The sequence below is a fragment of the Emydura macquarii genome, unplaced genomic scaffold (genome assembly GCF_026122565.2).
Source record: "Emydura macquarii macquarii isolate MOO-44397 ecotype Brisbane River unplaced genomic scaffold, CSIRO-AGI_Emac_v2 contig_2205, whole genome shotgun sequence".
In the NCBI taxonomy this organism is placed as follows: domain Eukaryota; kingdom Metazoa; phylum Chordata; order Testudines; family Chelidae; genus Emydura; species Emydura macquarii.
The window spans coordinates 22,437,751-22,458,058 of record NW_027132342.1 but is presented as its reverse complement, the minus strand read 5'-3'; the positions used below and the strand labels follow the sequence as shown (position 1 = coordinate 22,458,058).

At 41.6% G+C, this 20,308-nt stretch overlaps 1 protein-coding gene across 1 annotated transcript in view; it reads right to left on the bottom strand.

The window, feature by feature from the left end:
* SLC5A8 (solute carrier family 5 member 8) overlaps positions 1-18,816 on the bottom strand; it is a 28,160-nt gene extending 9,344 nt beyond the window's left edge. The window contains exons 1-11 of the mRNA XM_067559088.1: positions 18,478-18,816; positions 16,138-16,203; positions 14,447-14,498; positions 13,707-13,774; positions 13,114-13,268; positions 12,807-12,947; positions 8,309-8,438; positions 5,830-5,918; positions 3,610-3,722; positions 1,893-1,960; positions 1,475-1,561 (exon numbers count right to left, since the gene is read on the bottom strand). Coding sequence (XP_067415189.1) covers positions 1,475-1,561; positions 1,893-1,960; positions 3,610-3,722; positions 5,830-5,918; positions 8,309-8,438; positions 12,807-12,947; positions 13,114-13,268; positions 13,707-13,774; positions 14,447-14,498; positions 16,138-16,203; positions 18,478-18,816 — 1,308 coding nt within the window. The remainder of the gene's footprint in view (positions 1-1,474; positions 1,562-1,892; positions 1,961-3,609; positions 3,723-5,829; positions 5,919-8,308; positions 8,439-12,806; positions 12,948-13,113; positions 13,269-13,706; positions 13,775-14,446; positions 14,499-16,137; positions 16,204-18,477) is intronic.
* Positions 18,817-20,308: the final 1,492 nt, after the last annotated feature.

Here is a 20,308-nt window from a genome sequence, read left to right as displayed (position 1 = left end):
GTAAAACAAAGTAAAAGCTGATTCAAATGTGAAGCAAAAAGACAATAAAAGGGGCTGACAAACAAAAACACCATAAAGATTTTTTCAGAACTGGGTGGCCTAATTTTCAAAATTGACTGAAATGGGAGCTGTTGGAGGTTGCTCCACACTTAAAAACCAGGCCACTTAATTCAATGGCTAAATATGGGCTTGAGTCTAACTTTAGGTATTAATGTCTGAAATTCTTGGCCTGTAACTTAAAAAAAAAAAAAAAAAAAAAAAAGTTCTATTGGGGGGGGAACGCTGACGGCAGAAACCTTTATACTTTTTTGAGATTTTATTTTGTTTTTTGTTTTGATATGTGATTTGAATAAGGTGTCCTAACACCTTTGAGCAGATGCATAACATTCACAATTTGTGTGTTTCTTCCAGCAGTATTCTGTCTGCAATGGGGGGAACTTCTTTGGAGCAAACACTTTTACCTTGTCTAAAGACACAAACTCTCTTCCAGAGCTGAACAATGAATTAAACTCAGCTTTCAGGAGCTTTAGTTGCAGCCAATTATAAAAACAACCCTGGCTGCTAGAGTCTTGTTTACACGGACACTGCTACGTCTTTTAAAACCAGTCTCGATTTTTTTTTTTTTTTTTTTTTTTTTTTTTTAAAGAAAATGTCCCCAGCATAGACAAGGACTGATTAAGAATGTAATTGGGATTTAAGTACTGTGTAGACCTCGTGCTGGTTCTCTGAACAGAGGTGAATTTCACTCATAATGCACTGCAGTCCATTCCAAAGAGACATTCCAAATACCAAAAAGTTAACTATGTTTGATGATAGACTCTTATCAACTATGCTGCTATGCACTAAATCTCAGCTCACAGGTGTCCAGAGAACTAAGTTTCACATCTCTCCTGCTCTCAAGGCTTCTTGCCACAAACACCGAATGTCAAACTTTATGAATGGTGGTGAACACCTCTGTTTTTAGGGTGTTGTAACTCAGGAATTCCTTGTCCAATTCACTTTGATTCATAAATAATATTTACTTTGGCCTCAGATGTAAAGGGGAGTGTGTGTGTGTGTTTGTTTTAGATCAGGGGGCCAAAAATCAGGCTTATAATGAAAACTCAATTTGCAACCATAATTATGGAGTGAGTATTGTCATGCCAAACAGTCACAACATATTTTTTAAGTTGTTTACAGCAGAGCATTTTCGATTCTGCAACATTGTGCAAAGACAAACCTCTGCTTTAGCCATAGGGAATGAGGAGAAAAGAAGTGATTAGGGAATCTTACCATTTTTAACACTCTTTTTCAGACTAAACTAATGAACTTATTGCCTACCTATTGGGGTAAGTGTGGGGTGAGGGAGGATGATGTATGGAAAAATGTCAAATTAAAACATCTGCCAGGATGCCTGAAACAAATTATTAGGGGGGAATGATTCCCAAAAGGACTACTGTATTTTGCAACAGCAAGACTCACAATTTCTACTTACAATGGGATTTGCCACGGGGGAGAGGATTCCCAAAGAAAACAGTCCTAGAAGTGGGCCACCAACCATGCCAAAAATACTGAGCGCTGCCTGAGGAAGAAATAAAGTCTTACATCAAGTATCACACAGCAAGCCAAAATCTGCAATGTAACACCACGGGGAAGGAAATGAAATATCTGCAAGCAGGGATTCTAGCTGGCTCTGGACCAGATCCTTGGCTGGTGTAAACTGGTGTAGCTCCATTGTTGAATTACATGGATTTACACCAGCTGAGGGTTCAGCCCTAGAATTTCCAAGATTAAAGGATGAAGGATCCTCATTAAAGGATGAAGATTAGTCACTTTATAGAAGCCAGCAATTGTTCCTTTCAATAATTTCTTCTAGTGAAGGGAATAGGGATGAAAAGCAATTAAACATGCACCTGCAACAAACCGCCCATAAGGGATGCCAAAGCAGCCATGGCAATGCACACGCTTCCATAAAAAAGACCTAAATGGGTGAGAAAGACAAAGGTATAAATTTAAAATTCTACAGTGAAGTTTCCTTCTTTAGTCTAGTACTACTATGAATAAATCCAAAAATGCATGGCAGTTAGGATGGTCTCTGAGAATGGCCAAGCCAACAAAAGCCCAGGCTCTCCATAACCTCAGGAGGAGATCGTGTAAACATGAAAAATCCTTTTACAATATGTGGTCACTGAAGATTAGTTGAAAGATTAGATCTTAAAAAGAAGTTGGGATTAGTATTGGGGATAATTAGCACAAGAAGAATCACTTACATTCTTCTTCTAATCCACGGCACAAATTCCTGTTATTTGAAGAACAGATCTTCCTTCACACTTTAGTTTTGTACCAGTGAAAACACTTTTAGATTATTGGAAGCTAGTTCTCTGGCTAAGAATTTCCCATACAGCCACGACGTATACAGCCTAAGCAAATGAAATCTCTTCCTTCCAGGGTCCCTAATGCTGGATCATCCCCTTATTTACATGCACTACCTACAAAGCTTTAATTTACAACTACAGTGGTGACATATTAATTCCAGTGCTTAATATGAGAGGTCTGGCAATTATCAGTTCAGACATGTGAGCCTCCATTCCCATAGCAAATAAAACTTGGCATCAAAAGTTGTTAATAATACTTAAGAAACCACATTCTCAGGTAACACTCATCACGGCTCTGGTGTGCTCATTGGCACAGCATGTTCTGTTGCTCAGGATACACTGAAGTACTTGGCTGTACCCTTCAAATCCTTACTACACTTATTGCAGTAAAAGAGACTTGTGTTAAGTTTTTTCAGCAAACTACTTGGGGCATTGTGGGTCATATCTTCAGCTGACGCCAACTGCTGTAGCTAGTAAAGAAATCAATGAAGTGTCACAGACTTAAACCAGGTGAGGATATGGCCCTGTATGTTCAACCCAAAATTCTGAGACTGGTTACTTGGGGGCATTAAACAGATTGAGGGCTTTCAGGGTATATCGTGGCGGTCGTGAAGCCTCATGTTTTATAGAATGAGTGTGAGATGCGGTCCATTCCCCCACCCATGTACCCCACCAAATAGTTCCACATTCAAATTACTTGTTACAGAATTCTACCCCATGCACCTGTCTTCTGACTGATGGAATAAAAAAATAACATATATTTCAACCCAAGACCTTTGGTTCTTTCGCATTAGGAATCTAGACTGAATAAGGCTACAGTATAACTGTACTGCTTAAAGATCAAACAAGACGGTTTTTTCCATGCTCCCTTTAAATGGCTACTCCCCTCTCCCAGGGCCATATTATCCAATAGGCACAGTGCCTACGAAACTTTCAGGGCCTACGAAAAAAAATTATATATAATTTTTTATTTTTAATTTAAAAACTATTAATAGCTTAAAATCAAATTAGTTATTTTGGTCGGGGGGCCTACGAAGGCAAGTGTGCCTAGGGCCTACGAAAGTCTTTAAACGGCCCTGCCCTTTCCCCCATATCTGAAAATTCTCAGCCTGATTCTGATTTTACACAGGTTTCATACTGGGGGAGTTCCATTGACTTTGATGGAGTTACTCCTGATTTACATCCTTATAAGTGAAATGTGAACCAAACCCTCTTTCTTTATAGTGAAAGTGGAAAATATCCCTCACAGACTTACTCATCCCCTTGGAAATCCAAGACAGTTGCCTTTCAGAGAGGGAGTTGAAGTAAGGTTTAATGAGATCCTCAACAGTTACAGCTGCTAAAGCGTTGATGCTGGAGGACACTGTGCTACAGATGACAAAATTTGAAACATTTTTGTATGTTAGGAACTGAGATTACAAACACAGTAAGGAGACAATGGCAGAGAGAGACTGTCTGCAACAATATCAGAGATCTTATGTGGCTGTATATACTGAATATGTTAAAAGTAGTATTACTAAAGAAGATAAACTTGACAGCACTATAACAACTGTTACATTTTGCAAGTGCTTAAAATAGTTGTCCTCAGTGAGGCTAATACATGTTTTAAGAAAAAGAAGCTAACAGATAAATCAGTGGAAGGAAAGTTAAGATATATTGCTATAGATCAAGGAATGACTGGTATTTTAAAACCTTTTTGAATTCATTAATAGGTATACTTTGGGCTAGGTACATGTAAACATTGATGGATGTACATTATGTGTCATTTAATTGACTATTTTGGATGCACTCTACAGCTCAGGTCAAAATCAGTGCCTAAAACTAGGACCCTAAATCCATATTTAAATAAGTGGGATGGTTTTCAAAAGTCAGCAGGAACTTCTGGGTACCTGGCACTTTTGAAAATCAGCCATGTTTTCAAGTGCCTGGTTATGGATTTAGGACCCTAATTTTGGGCACCCTATTTCTTAAAAATCTGGGCCTAAATCTTAAAAATGACATGCCTATATTGTGGATGGAAAATGAGTAAGCCTGGGCGCAGACCCTACCACACAAAAAATATGCAGCTCCATGCACTCAATGGTTAATTATGAACTCAAGTGAGCATCAGTAGACTCAGATGGAACCACTTGTCCAAAACAGTTGAAACATCAGCCCCCTCTCCTGAGAGTAGATCTAGTGACTATTGAACTCTGAACCTTCTGTATCATATGGAATAGTATCAGAGAAATTGTCCTTACAGAGAAACATGCCACGCGGTCTACTATTTCTCTTCTCTTTAATATTCCTGTGGTGCCACCAGTGGCCAAAGTCAGACAAGATGAGCTAATTAACAGAATTCAGCAGTTATAATAATAATTTGCACTTGTGCAACCTCTTCTATTTAAGGATCTCACAGCACTTTACAAACATGTATTAAGGTGAAAAAGCATCTAGTCCAGTATCTTGCCTCTTCCAGCCACTGTGCTTCTCAGGAAGGGCAAAAAGCCAATCACCTACAATCCACAGATTGCTTGTGAAAGTAATGTATAAAAATGTCCAACACTGCATGAGCAGCCTGCACTCTGAGGTGTTAAAATGTATTGCCCTGATCATTACAGTTACTGACATATCTACGAATATTAAGAGTCAAAAAAATTATTCAGCCACAGCATTATACCAGTTGCTCTGGATGTGACTGCTATAGTTAAGTTTGTTAACAGTTTCCATTCTAACCCTGATTTTTGCACACTCAGAATTATCCAAAACATTCACATTAAGGGCTGAAATTTTCCATGGTCAGTTGCTGCCAGAAAACATACTACTCTGGGAAGCTGAAGCAAAAATCTTTTCAGTTGTTTTTCAATTATCAGAACGTGGTGAATGCATTTTTTTATCGCCAGTTTTTTTGGGGAAAAAAAAAATTCTGACCATTTTCACAGGATTGACTCAAAACAGCTGTACTTCTAAATTACAAATACTAGTTTGTATATAGTCTCGAATGTGCTTTCTTAAGATGTAGGGGGAAGGGAGCTGGCTTTAAAATATAGTTCTGAAGGTTTGGAAAAGGAAGGATGAGCAATAGAACATTCCCTTAAGTTGTAGCGCTATGGTTTCAGGAATTTACAAGCTCAGTTAGTGAAGTGGGCAGACTGTGACAGCTTTGAAGCAAAGTGAGACGGAGCTTGTAAACACCATATTTCGCTCATGACAATGGAGCTTCTAGCATCATGGCTCAGACTAGCCCTGGTGGTGGAGTTAGTTATTGGTGGAGACCAAATAGCTTCAATGCAAGGAACTTTGCATTGGTGAAGCTTGAAAAGCTTTTAAGCTACACACACCAAACAACTTCGATTTTTTTCCTGTTTAAAAAACGGCAACATATGCATGCAGGGAAATTAAACATAAAGTATCTCATGTAAAGGCAAATTATGCTCCAATGAGCATGCACATAAACGGCTAATGTCTTTCACTGAGTTCTGAATTATTATATTACCTTAATGTCCCACTGTAGGCACTAGCCACGAAAAGCCCTGGTACCCCTGGAAAATCTTGTAGAATATCCAATACCAGATATGGCATGAGCTGAAAAAATTCATAGATTGAGAAACATTAGAAGCAAGAACCAAGATCAGGTGAAATTCTCTCTCATCGTTTTATAATGTATCCAATCTTCATGCTGCCCAGTTATTCTAGTTTTAAATGTACTATTTTACACTTTATTAATTTTCTGGATACCTGGAGAAAATGGCATCTAGGTCCTCCATTCTAGACACAATAACCTCTTGATGTGTCTACACACTAGCTGAGAGGTGTAATTCCCATCTCAGGTAGTCATACACACATTAGCTCTGCCTGAGCTAGTGCATTAAAAATAGCCAACCCAAGTACAATCCTGCCCAAGCCCATGGGTATGTATTTAGATGGCTAGCCCAAGGTCCTGCAGCCATACTGTTATTTTTAGTGTGCAACCTCAAGCAGAGCTAGCACCTGTATGCCTCTCTGAGCTGGGAATTACACTGGCCTGTTGCTGTGTAAACAGATCCTTAGGATAACTGAGAACTGCTTTCACATTGGAACCTAGGTTCCATTTGTTGAATTATGTCAGATTTGATTGATATGCTAGACGGAGACAATCATCCTACTATAAGATTTTCTTTTGATGAAATAGTTTTTCCTAGGGAGGATAATCTTGCCGAATCCCTATTAATAGGACCTTTTTATTCTGGCTCTTATGATATCCGATAGAGTCAAGACTTCCAGACTACTCCAAAAGTGTCTAGCCGAAGGCTCCAATCTGCACTAATGTGACGGAATGCATTTCCTTTTGTGCATCTAGCCTTGCGATTACAAACCTCCTCTTGAAGACCATGTGGCCCCTCCTCTGGCTCTTTGTCACCTGGTCAGCACTTGCCTCAACTCTCTTACCTCCACTTGTTGATGGGGATTTAAGCAAAGTCTACAACTTCCCTATGTATAAGACACTGACTTGTTCCTCCGTGATGGGTGAATCTGTGGGTTTGTGAAGCTCTTTATTCTACAGAAGTAGGAATCCAGTCACCATTCCATATTGAGAGAGACGCTCACTATCCAGCTGTAATTCTGTTTCTCCTAATATATCATTGGACTGGATTTCTGCTAACTGCCCAAACACTGCTCTGACTGAGGGAGGGAATAACATTTGCAGTAACTGATTGTTTTCTGATGGTCTCTTCCTGTCATCAACAGTCTTTGGCAGGGGGCTGGAACAGGGAGGCCAGAGAGCCATGGCTCCATCACTTTTTTCCTGCCTTAAGGGTGAGAGATGCGGGGGAGTAGGAGGGAGTGGAGAGGAATGAGCGGGCCTCGGGAAGAGGCAGAGCAGGGGCGGGAAGAGATGGAGGGAGGGCAGGGCCTTGGGGTGGAGCAGGGGTGGGGTCAAAGACCACAGTGGCCTCCCCACTCCTAGGGAGCTTCTGGCATTCCTGGTATTTTGGCATCTCTTATGCTTAGAATTTGAGAAGATCTTTGCTTCCCGCTCATCAAGAAATTGAAATGGAGTGTTCTAGACCTGCAGATGAAAAATGCTACATAAGGGCTAATAATTACTGCCATATTGAGAAGTATTTAACTCTTAATCCTTTTTGATTTTTTTAAAATTTTATTATTTCCCACTTTTGTAGTCCTGATTTTCTATGAATAACTCATTTACAAAAAAACCAACAATCCTGGGCCCATTTCCGATGCAAGGGATGAATACCTAACTAAGCCAAGAGGATGAAGCTGCCTTCATAGCATTATTCTCTTTGCTCCCCACTTCATCTAGCCCCAAGAGACCTGCAGCCATGGAAGCGGTGGGACTTGAGGGGTCTGCCACTTCCTTTAGAGTCTTCACTCCGCACCTTTTTACAGCCTTGTAGTGATTCCCTGCCTCAGTAATGCTGATTCATTGAATGTTAACTGAGGTACTTTCCCCCCTCCAGACTGAGACACATCCTCTGAATGGGGGTTCAGGCCCAGTGACTGATGGGGGCAGGGAAGGCAGAGACTTAGAGATTCCATGCAGACCACCCTTGTCTCTCTGCATCTCCCTTGGGCCATGTGGATCTCAGAGGGAAAAGGGAATCAGAGGTTTTTTGGCCCCTTGGTTGTAGCGCAGGGGAGCAACCTTCACCCTCCCCCAAAAAGAAAATGATTTAGTTTCCTATGTAGAGTCTTGGTCTTCCTTGCCCTATGTATCACTAGGGAATAAGAGGATTTCTGGTTTCTTATTTTATTAACCCTGTTCTCCTGTTTATCCTGCAGATAAAATATACTCCTGGGTTTCAAGTATCCCAAAATGTTCCTTAGTGTATCTTTCCAAAGGGTCAGATCCTGAGAGCACCCATGACACTGGAGATGTGTGTGCTCAGCCTCACACTTTGGGATCAGCCCCTAAGGGCAGCAATCCTAATTCATCCCCAATTATTAAAGCATTGAAATGGTTAGTACCAAACCTGGTCTAGTGCTGACACGCGCTTTGCTGTCCATGGGTCGCAATCGTGGTATATGGAGTACATTGCTAGTCCACAAAACATTGCACAAACAAGAATCGCCCAGAGTCCCACAAGGTTTATATAGAGAGATCTGCACAAACATGAAAGGAAATACCGTTAAAGAGTTAGCCATAGCCCTCTTGGAACCCTAAGCAAACAGCACTGTACTGTAATGTTGTTAAAGGTGAACATGTCCTACCGTACCTGTATTCACTTCCTCATTGTCAGCCAAAGAAAAGAGAAATCTTGTTAACTGAACACTTCTTAGTGTAGTTACATGCTGGCTAGAAAAGCAGTGCAAAGCCACTAACACTCAGCAACACATGGAAATACTGAAAAACATGACTAGCCGTACAGCACTCATAATTTAGGAGACACACTGTGTGCCCCTTTCCAACCTGGTGAACAGTTACTCACATAAGCAGTCACGTGGAAGTCCATGGGATTGCTTATGAGAGTAACGGGCACTAGCAATGGCTCCAAATAAATTATCACATAAGCTGACAGAACAGGGATTTTATATTTAATAACTATTTTTGGTATTGTAGCCAATAGCAAAGGTCTATCCTTTAATGGAATCCAATCAAGAAATCATGTGACATCTGCACATCTCACCGTCTTTCTTCATTGCAGACCACAGAAAGCCAGGAGGAAGGGAGCATCACATCCCCCAGTGTGTGCAAACCTCAGATGGACTTTCAGATATGGTTGCCCTAGATCCAGTCTTAGTGAGATGTATGGACACCCCTTATTCAGTATCAGCACTCCTATGTCTCTGGTGTCTTGCGCTATGCTGCTCTTCTGTGCTTAAACAGTGCGAGAGCCCCAATGGGGAAGAACTTTGTAAATGTCCCCTAACACAGCCAGCACAGCTTGGGAGGCAGCCATAGTGCATGCTCTTCTCCTGCTTACTTGGCATGGAGTCCCTTAGAGCTGTTGCTTCTAGGAGGAAATGGACTGCCCACAGACTGTGAGCTTCCCTTCTTGGTGCCTAGGCAATCTTGGAGACTGATCGCCTGCAGAGGATTAGATCAGAGACAGCACTAGCCCATATAGAAAAAAGGCTCCTGCTTCAAGCATTGATGCAACCTCTGCTACCCTAGGTCTCCATTAAGCATTGGCTATTAAAAATGCTCCAGTCTTCTTGCGCACTTTGGCTTCCTTCTCCACAGAGGTGGCACTCCTGCAGATCTGATCACTGGAGGTGTCTAGTTACTTCTAGATCTAGACTGTTCCTAGGTTTAAAAAGTTAATGACACCTCTGACTCACCTTCCATGCCTCACTGCAACCCGCACTGCCCCGAGATGGTATGGTCTTCAAGAACATGGCTTCTTCCCTGTACTTCCCTAAGATTAATTGTATTCAAGCCACCAGCAGCCATTTCATTGCCTGATGCTCATTGATTGCCACAGAAGTCCTGCTGCTGTGCCAAGCAATCAGAGCTGCATTGGTACCTTCACTATCTAAGCGAGTGTATCAGCATCTGGGAAAGTGCTTAGGAGGCCGTTCAGTGCTTCCAGAGCCTGAGAAAGTGCATCAGACCCTGGGATACTTTAGAAGGTTCATCAGGAGGTGTACAGGAGAGTAGCTCTGCTCTTGCAGTTCTTAATGGGGATGGAAATGTATGTTATTGGGTGCACTGGGGTGATATACCTGAGCCAGCAGCCTGGTGTACTTCATAAAGCTCATCAGCACAAGACACAACCTGATTTAAATCAAGTGTCTGATAATAAAACATGGGCATGTTAAAGCTGATTGGGTGACCCCACTGCCAGTGGTCAGACTTGGGCCTCATCTAAACATGCACATTGTACCTCTTTAGCTAAATCTGTTTCTAGACTAATTTAGTTAAAATGACTGAACCTCATCTCATGGACCCTCTCATATAGGGCTGAGTGTCTTATATCAATTTACCGTACCTGATTCCTTACCAATATAAGGTAAACTGATAGAAGGCACTTAGACTGATAGAAGATGGACGCACAAAAGAGGACTATGCAGAATTTAACAAATTTTGTTAAATTAGTACAACTCTTATGGGTAGACAAGACTTTAAGTAGCATGCTTTAGCCTACGCCACTATAGTTAAAAATTAAAGTTGCTATCAATTGAGTAATTAAAGGAAGAAAAATATGACCATGCCCAGATTACCTACAGCATTTGCAATCTTGTTTTTAAACCATGTTGGTGGCTGGGTGTCAAATGACAATTAATGTTTGTTTGATCTTGTCCCAATTTAAATCCTAGTTCAGAGTGGCACTCCATGATTTAAGAAATGAGTTGTTCCCATTAATTCCAATTGAGTAATGCTGGGTAGAATACTTTTCTTCAAAGCTGACAGAGTGTCTGGAAAGAACATGCAAGACTTTCTTTTTAATAAGAATTTAAGATTTCAACACTCAAACCATCGGGTGGTGCCTTTGAAGAGCTCTTTGAAGCCAGGGTTTGGTAAAGGAAAAATAAGAGGTAATAAACTAGTAGGCTGATGAACCAATATCACACCTGAATTTATCTAATTTTTTTCACTTTAAACATCTGTACTTCTTTTAAGTGAACCATTCAAATTCAAGAATCTGAGTTGTGCTTTCTAGTCACATAACAGGTGCATATCTTGGGTGGAGTGAGGGCCTTTCTGAGAGTCAAGAATCCTGAGATACTTTTCTCATCCTATGATTTCATGCATTACCAGCAGGCATAGGTTGGGACTTGTGAAATAATTCACTCCATGTGCCCAATTCATCATTGCACTGCACCTTGTAAATCCTTTACATCAGTGTAAAGTGAGTATAAATTGCTACCGTTCTGATTTGGTAGCATTCTACATCTACTGTGCACTGATGTAAATGACTATCCAAGGAGCAGAGCAATAGTGAATCTTGTGTATGTTTTAAGGTTCTTGCAAAAGAAACTAGTTAGCTGTTGTATTGTCAGCTGTGTGGAGATGCAGTGCTTATGCTGAAAATTATCCATGCCTCAGGAAATGATTATATTCTCAGGCACAAATAGGGTGAGTAGCGGCCTATGTGCCTGGGAACTCAGCTGCCCTCTCTTGTAGGAAAGCGGGCAGAAGGGGGTTAAATAAGAGGCGATCTCTGTGAGGTTCTCCTTGCAGAGATTTCCAGAAGTGCTCCCCAATAAGGGAGGGCTCCCCTATTAATATGGAACAGGCTTCAGGTTCTACTCTCAGATTCCTGGGAGGCTAAGGCCCTCCACATGCAACTGCTGTACCTTCACAGCAGCTCTGGCCCCAGTCCTGGCCGTGTGCCTCCAATGATGCCACACTACCAGACTCCTCTGGTCACAACTGAACTGCTTCCAGGATGCCTCTAAAGGGTCCCATTGCAGAGGGGGTGGGTAAGGTGCAAACAAGTAATATAGCTTCAGATGGAAGTGATGCTTGGAAGAGTCAACATCAATGGCATGCAATACAGGCATGATACATGAAGCTATTTCCTATACATGACCAATCAGTTATAGATGTGAGATACTCCTTCTGTCTGTGCAAAGGCTAAACTTCTAAACAAAGCAGCATGACTAAGGAAGAGGCATTTGAGATACAATGTCGATGCATATCAACTCATTCCTGCCATAAATATGATTGACTACAAAAGTATATTTTCTCACTGCTTTAACTTCAAACATTTTCATTCTAAAAATCTAGCTTTCACCTGGAGGGGAAAAAACTTGTTTAAATTATTTTGCCCACATTTTAAAAACATTAAAACCCCCAAATACCATCCCTTCCTATACCATATGCCATTGTATTGTGGGGAACAGGGTTTTATTTTTCAGACTTTTCTCACATAAGTAAATCTATAGAGAAAGCTTACGAGTTAGCCAGCAATCCTCAAGTCCTAAACTCTGATTTAGAAGTAAACATCAGCCAGTTTTATTCAGAAAAATCTGCAGTTCCAAACACAAAGAAAACAGAACTGACTGTCTGTATTCAACTGCCAATCGCTTCAGAATACGTCACTAACTACTCTGAGCAAAAAGAATATGATTCTTCAGCAATTTTATCATTGGGCAATCAATTTTAGTAGCTTTATGATCAAATCTTTTAATGTTTATTCTGATACAACTCCCTTCACTGATTTAGTTTAAATACAGTACCAATCCAAGATCTGGTGTTAATAGAAGCTTTGCACAAATAACAATTGTACAGTTTGGTTTCTAGGTTGCAAATGAACTTAATACACTATTTGTATGCAAGAATACCAGCATCATAAAACCGTCAGGCACCAAACTGAATGTTGTCATAATTTATAAATCCTGTAATTTATTCTTCCAATTTGCTTTTGTCCTTGTTCACAAAGCAGAAAGTACAGGTTGTTACTACCTTTTGTGAACAGGTTATATATAAATTTAAAGCATGCATTTTAAAATCTCCCTTTATGAAGAACAGATAGTGGCTAAATTTAGGCACTGAAGAATTACATTTACTGCATGCAGGCTTACAATTTTGCTTGGAATCTGGTTTTGCAAGCAATGTATCTCTGGACTTGAGATTGGTTGATCCCATATATGCCAGTCCAGGTGAAGGTCCCACCGATGAGAATTGTCCAGAAGGTATGTCTTTGCAAGGGATTGGGATTAAAGCTAAACAAGAGAAAAAAAATAACAGGCTCAGAATATAGACAAAATTGGTGCTTCTCCCTCTTCCCCAATCAAGTTAACTCAATTGAAAACCCCGTGTGAATGCAGTTAAACACCTTTAAGATTGTTTAAACTGGTTATGTTATAGCCTAAGTATTTACAAACTTACTCCCAGAAATTTAATCTTCCTCCTTGGTACGAATCATTTAGAATGCGGCTGATTCCCCCTTGAACCACCACAGCACGTATAATCACAGATGAAAATCCAGCTACCATGATTCCAACCTGGAAAACATCTGTCCAGACTACTGCCTTTAGACCGCCCTGTGTGAGGAATAGCAGATTCAGTGTATAGTCAGAGCATGAAATTAAGATGCAATGATAAATTTAGCAGATTCAAATTTATGGGCCAGCTCATCCCCATCTGTGGGAAATCCCCTGGGAAGGGAAGAGTAAAGAGATCTGTTCCTTACAGCTCCACCCTCTCCTGACCCCAGCCTGGCCAGTTTCTGCCTGTCAGAGTAGAGAATGGTGCTGCAGAGATGGACACACGTCTTTCCACGAGGGAGTGGGAAGATCCACAGTCAGAGGGTGTTTTCCATTTGCAGTTTGGTGCAGGGGAGAGGATGACCTAGCCCTCTGTCTTCTTCATTAAAGTTTAAACTCAATATTTGTATGTTACTTTACAGTGGAATGTTGTTCTGTATTTTAACTAAATAGTTAAAAGAAGGGGGGGTTCTTTAAAATGAACTGTCAACATACCAATGTGCAATAGAATGTACAGACTATTCCAGTTGCAACCACTGCACCCCACAAGTCAAATCCTGTGACTGAAAAAGAGGGAAAATGTACAACTGCAAAGACCGTTTTTGAAAAAAAATGAATCCCTTAACAGTCAACCAATTATATAACTTAGTCTAATTGCCTGAAAAAAAAAAAAAGATTAGAAATATTTTAAATGGAAAAATAGAAAATAACAACAATAGCACTGAAATGATTTGTGCATTAAAACCAAATGACTTTGACAGACTAAGAATAAAACCAACTCATAAAAATATAGACTTTACAAATTGCTGAGCAATTAGAAATATTTTTGCATCTAAGAACTAATTTCCCTTTCATTAAAACTTTCACTCAGACAGACTATATCCTAACCTTTTAAGCCCATGCGTTATCTCATTGACTTCAATGCAAAGGAATTCATGCAGGTGGACAGTAAAGGAATTCCATTCAAGTCAAGGTAACTGAGAGCTGAAATTTATCCCTGAGACTTCAATCTCCTATAAAATCTGTCACAACTACTGGACCAATGCTGACATCTTCATTTCATAAAACTCCCACAGAAGTCAATGGGAGCCTTGGAAGACTTCTTAATTGGACCCCTGGTTACTTATCTTGATGGCTGTCTTAAAAACCTAGTACTTTTGTGTATTGCAAAAAATTAATAACATAAAACAAACTACCTTGCAAAATATAAAATAGTTAGCATATTTTCCTCTTACCTTGATTCAGTGCCAGAGCTGGAGCATAAATAACAATTCCGGTGTATAAAATCTAGAGAGGAGAAAAGAAATACTAAATCAAATGAAAAGTAACTTGTTCTATACCTACTTAAACTAATTTACCTATAGATATACATAGTCTATATCACCTGTGCTGTGCAGTATTAAGTAATAATTCCTATCATTTATAAGGAAAAAATCAGAGGCTAACTAGTATTGCATTCTTCACGGTACACTGGTCCTAAAATGAACGCTACAATGGCTCTTAAATACCCAGGCCTTTTTCAACTTTTCCTGGCTTTTCTATCAAATTATTGTATTGTTTAAAAAGTGCAGTAATCACAAGCAAATACCTTACTGCAGAACCTGTGGAAAGAGAAAAAATGCTGAGGCTGGCAGTACTTTGCCAAGAAATCTTTTGCAATCTTGGTGACACTCAATATGCAAATTTAATTCAGATTAACCTGAACTAGAGCTGTGCCATTCAATAGTCATTCTGGTGTAGAATCTTTTTCCTTATGATTATTATAATGGAACTGCCAGTACTGATACTGCCTACATCAGTTGGATTTATTTCTTTTTAAATCCTGTTTGCCTTTTTATTGTTGGGTCAAATTAGCCTTGGTCTTAGAGTCACAGAGTTTAAGACTAGAAGGGACCACTAGAACATTCAGTCTGACCTTCTGTATATCATGGGCTGCCAACACCACCCAGCACCTGCAAGCTAAATCCAGCAACTGAAATTAGACCAAGGCATTACAGCCCACAGGAGACTAGACTGTTATATGCCACAGGCAGAGAAGATGAGGGACCCAGGTGCACCAGTGGCCTAGGCCCCCACAATGGCACAGTGAACCATATCAGTGCAAGTTGCACTGTTTTGCCACTTACACCTGTTTTCTGATCAAGCTATGCCAAAATTGTAGTTTTCACAAATGATAGAGTACCTAGCCTACTGTCAGCTTGGCACAGTACAGCAATCTTTTTTAATGAGTCAGCATACAAAAGTAGCTTTCTAATACACAGTGAGTGGTTTCCCATCTGCTTTTTGGCATCCCGAACAAAATGTGTTCTTGCCACAATCATTATCAGATTTTGTTTAAATTAAAAGAAGAATCAAGATATAATCTTTCAACTTCTTCATTTTCTTTAGGTTGTGTTCCTCATGAGAAATACATATTTTCTTAAACATTTTCTAATATGTATTGAATTATTTTTCTCTGTGCTTTATAAGAAAGGATTATGAATAGCTTGTCCCATTTTTAGCCTTCAGTCTCTCAATGAATATTATTTTATGATGAGATGGCATCAGTGTAGTGGTGTTCCACTGCTCTCCTAGAGTTCCCTGTATCTCTTCTGGGTTTGTATTGCTTTACGGGAAGGGACAAGTAACAGTGCCAAGTTGCCAGCAGCCAGGTAGCATTGCAATGTGTGTTTAGTTCAGTGCTCCCTAGATACTAAGGTTACTCAATGATCCTCCAGACAGAGAACAAAGAGCAGTGCTGAACAGCTTATAGCTCTCAAACTCATTACTAGGAAGTAAGAAGAACTTTCTTGTCTCTCTCTTTCATGCCAGTTTTTTATATTTCACAATAAACGTAGCAACCACTTACACGTGACTACCAGTTACACCACAGTAAGTAATGATAAAGGCTATTAAAGACCAAAGAACCTGTTTGAGGTTTACTTGCCGTTTGTATAATGAAGAGGAATGTTCCACAGAGACGCAGATATTTATTAAATCGAAGCTCTAAATACTGCAAAAGAGGTGAATAAACAATTTTTATGTCAACATTTTACATTTATAAAAATGGTCTTAAGAAATCTCCTGTAGGAAAAGATATTACTGTTCAGCAGACATAACAATTTTTATATTTATGTGGATGGCTGTTAGATCTCATAGTCAATCTGATCTTGTTTTCTACAAAAACCACTGTCATTTAGTTAAACCTGAGTGAAGCTAAATATTTAGCTAGTCCGTACAAAATGAGTACACAGAACAGAATTTGGTGATATGAAGCACCTTCTAGTGCAGGTGTCTTAAAGCACTGTACAGACGATAGTTGTGCATTGTGATTGGATATAATCCTGCAGCTATTATGCCCTAAGCTCCAATCCTAACTGGCTGTGAGTGAACAATATAACCTTTTGTATTGCGAGATGGAAGGAAGTGTTATCTCTATCCTCCTTGAAAACTGCCTAAATTTCCATTTGCACCTGACTGGCTGCCTGAGATGGGCAGAAGGCTTTCAGTTTGCCTGGGTCATCTAAAGCTGACTTTCCTGCTACTGTAACACCACCACTAGCACTTGCCCAAGGTATTCACTGTCTGCTAGCATTATATATAAACCCACCTTCTGGCATGGTGTAGAACAGGGGTAGTCAATAGGCGGACCACTGGCCCAACCCGGACTGCCAGATGCTTTTGTATGGATCCCAACATCTTTTTATTTACTTATTATGATTATTGGTTTTATTATTATTATTATTATTGTTGTTTTTCTGGAGTCTGGACCTTGACCAAGCAATTTGAATCTTAACAAAACATAACTGAGTATTCTAGTGTAGAATAATAATACTAATACCCAGATCTTATACCGCATGAACCACAACCTTCAGGCTACAGCGTTAACTGAGACACAAGATCCTCAAATGACTTAGTTAATTTTGTTTCATTTGACTTTTGGCCCTCAGATTTCATTCCCTTCTTAACAGAAGTGTCCATGTACAGTTGGGCAAAGGAGATCTCCTTTACCTGATCAATCAGTGCACATACAAATACCAAAGAGCTGACATTCGTCTTTGCGTCATTACATTTTTTTTAAACATCACTTGAATTTTGCATGGCTGCATACAGAGAGGCAGAGTTTAACTCTTCAGTGACCAAAATGACATATTTGCACTATAGTAGTCTGCTCATACTAGCAGTGTGCGGAATTAACTTACTGGTTGCACTATAATAATACTGCATTTTTTACTGGTCTTTTTCAGGTGTTAGTTTCTAGTCACAAATTAAGGGCCCAAAACTTATGTGGTAGAAAGTCAACTTGAGGCAGCTAGAGGTTTATACTGGAGAATTCCCCCTATGCAGAAGAGAATCTAATGGAGACTGTTCTTCCGCCTCCTGTGCCAAAACTTCACTGCTTGGTGTAAGAATAGGCAAGATGCAGGAAGATTGAAGGGGCAATGAAAGCAAGGCTCCCATATTCCTCATCAATATTATGTCCCTCAGGGACTTTATGCCATATGTGTAAGTTTAAATTCCCCCCTGTGCAACTTTACCTCACTTGGCTGGGGTGCAGTGGAGAATCAAGCCCCAGTTTTCTCAAGCCATGTTTTGGCACCTAGGCAGAAGTGGCCAGACTTTCACATGTGCTGAGCACTTGCAGATTTCATTGTATAAGTATTACGGAAAATCCAGCCGCTGCTGTTTAGGGTCCTGATCCAGAGATCTATTTATCTTTAAGCACAGGAGGAAGTCCCAGTACAATCTACAGGACTAGTCATATGCTTGACTTTAAGCATATGCCTAAATGCTCTGCTGGATTGAGCCTTTGTGTCTAAATATGGCTTTAGGGATCTAACTGGAGGCACCCAGGACTGGGAAGGTTGGCTTCTGTTGTAGAGGGCTTTTCTGTGTGTTGTATTAATTCGTCCAAGTCACCAGCCAACCTGTGCAAAAATATATCCGCAGCTTAGATTGAAAATCTCGAGGGCTGACAATCCGGAGGAGCAAACCCATATGGAGTGAGTCTATTGAGAGAGGAGATCACAGGGGTGCAGAGCCTCTCTTGGGAGAGGCAGCATAGAAAGCGAGTATGGACAGAGGCAATAGATAGCCCCATGCTATTGCCTCTGCAAGGGGGAAATATCAGGGGCAAGGGGCTAGCTAGTGAGGCAAGGCCACGTGGGGGACGCTCCTGAGAGACACGGAGGCATAAGGGATCGGTGGGTGGGGTGAGGAGGGCACAGAGACGATGCTGAATGGGGCTAGCACTGCCTAAGGGGGCGAGGGAGGCAGCCCCGCTTACCTCGTAGGTGCTGGTGATCCCCAGCCTGTAGAAGACGGGCAGGAAGACCTCGGCGCTGATGATCACCACCAGGGCGTAGGTGATGGAGAAGATGCAGAATATGGCCCCGTAGCGGTAGATCTCCGCCGGGGTGCCCAGCACGGTGACGGCCGACATGAAGCTGGCGGTGAGGGACAGCGCCACGGGCAGGGCGCTCATGCTGCGGCCGCCCATCAGGAAGTCCTTGGAGGTCTGCTGGCCGCCCCCCGCGAAGGCGTAGTACACGCCGATGGCCGCGGAGATCAGCAGCATGGCCCCGAACACCACATAGTCCCACACGGTGAAGTGCCCGATGCTCATGGCCAGAGCCGCGCAGGAGAGGGGTTGTACTGAACTCCGGGGGGCCGCTCCGGGGGTCGCTACAGTGTGCTATGGCCGGCTCTGCTCTGCGCGCCCGCGCTCTCTGCGCCCTGCTCTGCGCCCCTGCCTCCGTGCCCGGCTCTGCGCGCCCGGCTCTGGCGCTCCGTTCTCTGCGCTCCCTCTGCCCGGCTCTGCGCGCTCGCCCTCTGCGCCCCCGGGCGCTGTGCAGTGCCCTGGAACCCGCCGAAGGTCTCTGCTCCCCTTACCGGTGCCGGTCCCTCGGCGCACGTGCGGACTCGGCTGCGCGGCAGCAGAGCTGGGAAGGCCGTCACCAAAGAAAAGTCCCAGGTGAGTGGCTGACAGAGCCACCCTCTCCCTGCCTCCTCGCCGCGCGGTATCGCCTGGGTACACTCGGGGAGAGTGACGAGCGGAGGAATATTAGCTGCTAAACACCTCTCAGCTCTTAGGAGAGGAATATCGCATCTCGCCTTTATCAAGAGGGCGGGAGCTGCCCGAAGGTGCTAACATGACCTCAGCCCTGTCTCGCGGCGGCGCAGTGTCATTCGTTTCAACATAGTCTTGTGCTCCCATCCCTATAATTAAGACATTTCGAGTGGGAAGAAATCATCCCGCCCTCAAAACACTCACTCACCTTTCTCCCAACGCGTCAGCAGGATTTCATGCTATTATATTCCCTCCCAACAAGGCCTGGGGGAGTTCTGCGTGGCTACTGGTGTAGTAAGCTATGGATAGACACAGAGATCAAGTCTCCAGAGTGTGTACATTACCTACAATCCCGTAATTTTTAATAATACTGAGCAGGTCTTGTCTTGGTAGAGCAAGGCAAGTAGCACACCCATTCAGAGTCACAAACCCATTTAATAGACACATGCTCTGCAAAAGACCTTCCCTTTCCCTCATACTCAGGTAACCTCGCAATCAACACCACTGCTAGTCAAAATATCTCATCAGAATGTTAGCCAAGGTGCACCTTAACCAACAGTACTTGATTGCTGGGAGAAGTAAATAGTGCCCTTTAGGTTCCCAGGATGTTTTCCAGCATTGCATATTCCGTTACAGATATTGGCATAGCGTTTCCCAGAAGACAACAAAACAAAACAAAACCAAAAAGCAACAGAAACTTTTTTAAGAACTGCAATCCTGCAAATTAAATCTTTAATATGACCAGATTATATGAGGATTTTACTTAACTGTATGAAGTCCAAAGGCGGTGGATTGAGCGTTCTAATGGCTTAAATGGCATAGAATGGAGTTCCTTAGATTTGGCAACATAATGTGGCAGCCCTTCCTTAGAAGTCTTTGCACATGCAGGCTTCAATATAAATGTTGTCTCACCCAGGGAAAGGATTTACTAACAATAGATGGATCTTTCTACTTCCCCCCTCGAAGATATTATCAACAGGTAACATTTTAAACAATACTTGTACCTACCTGACTAAGACTTGGTCTATACTAGACTCTTGTTGACCAA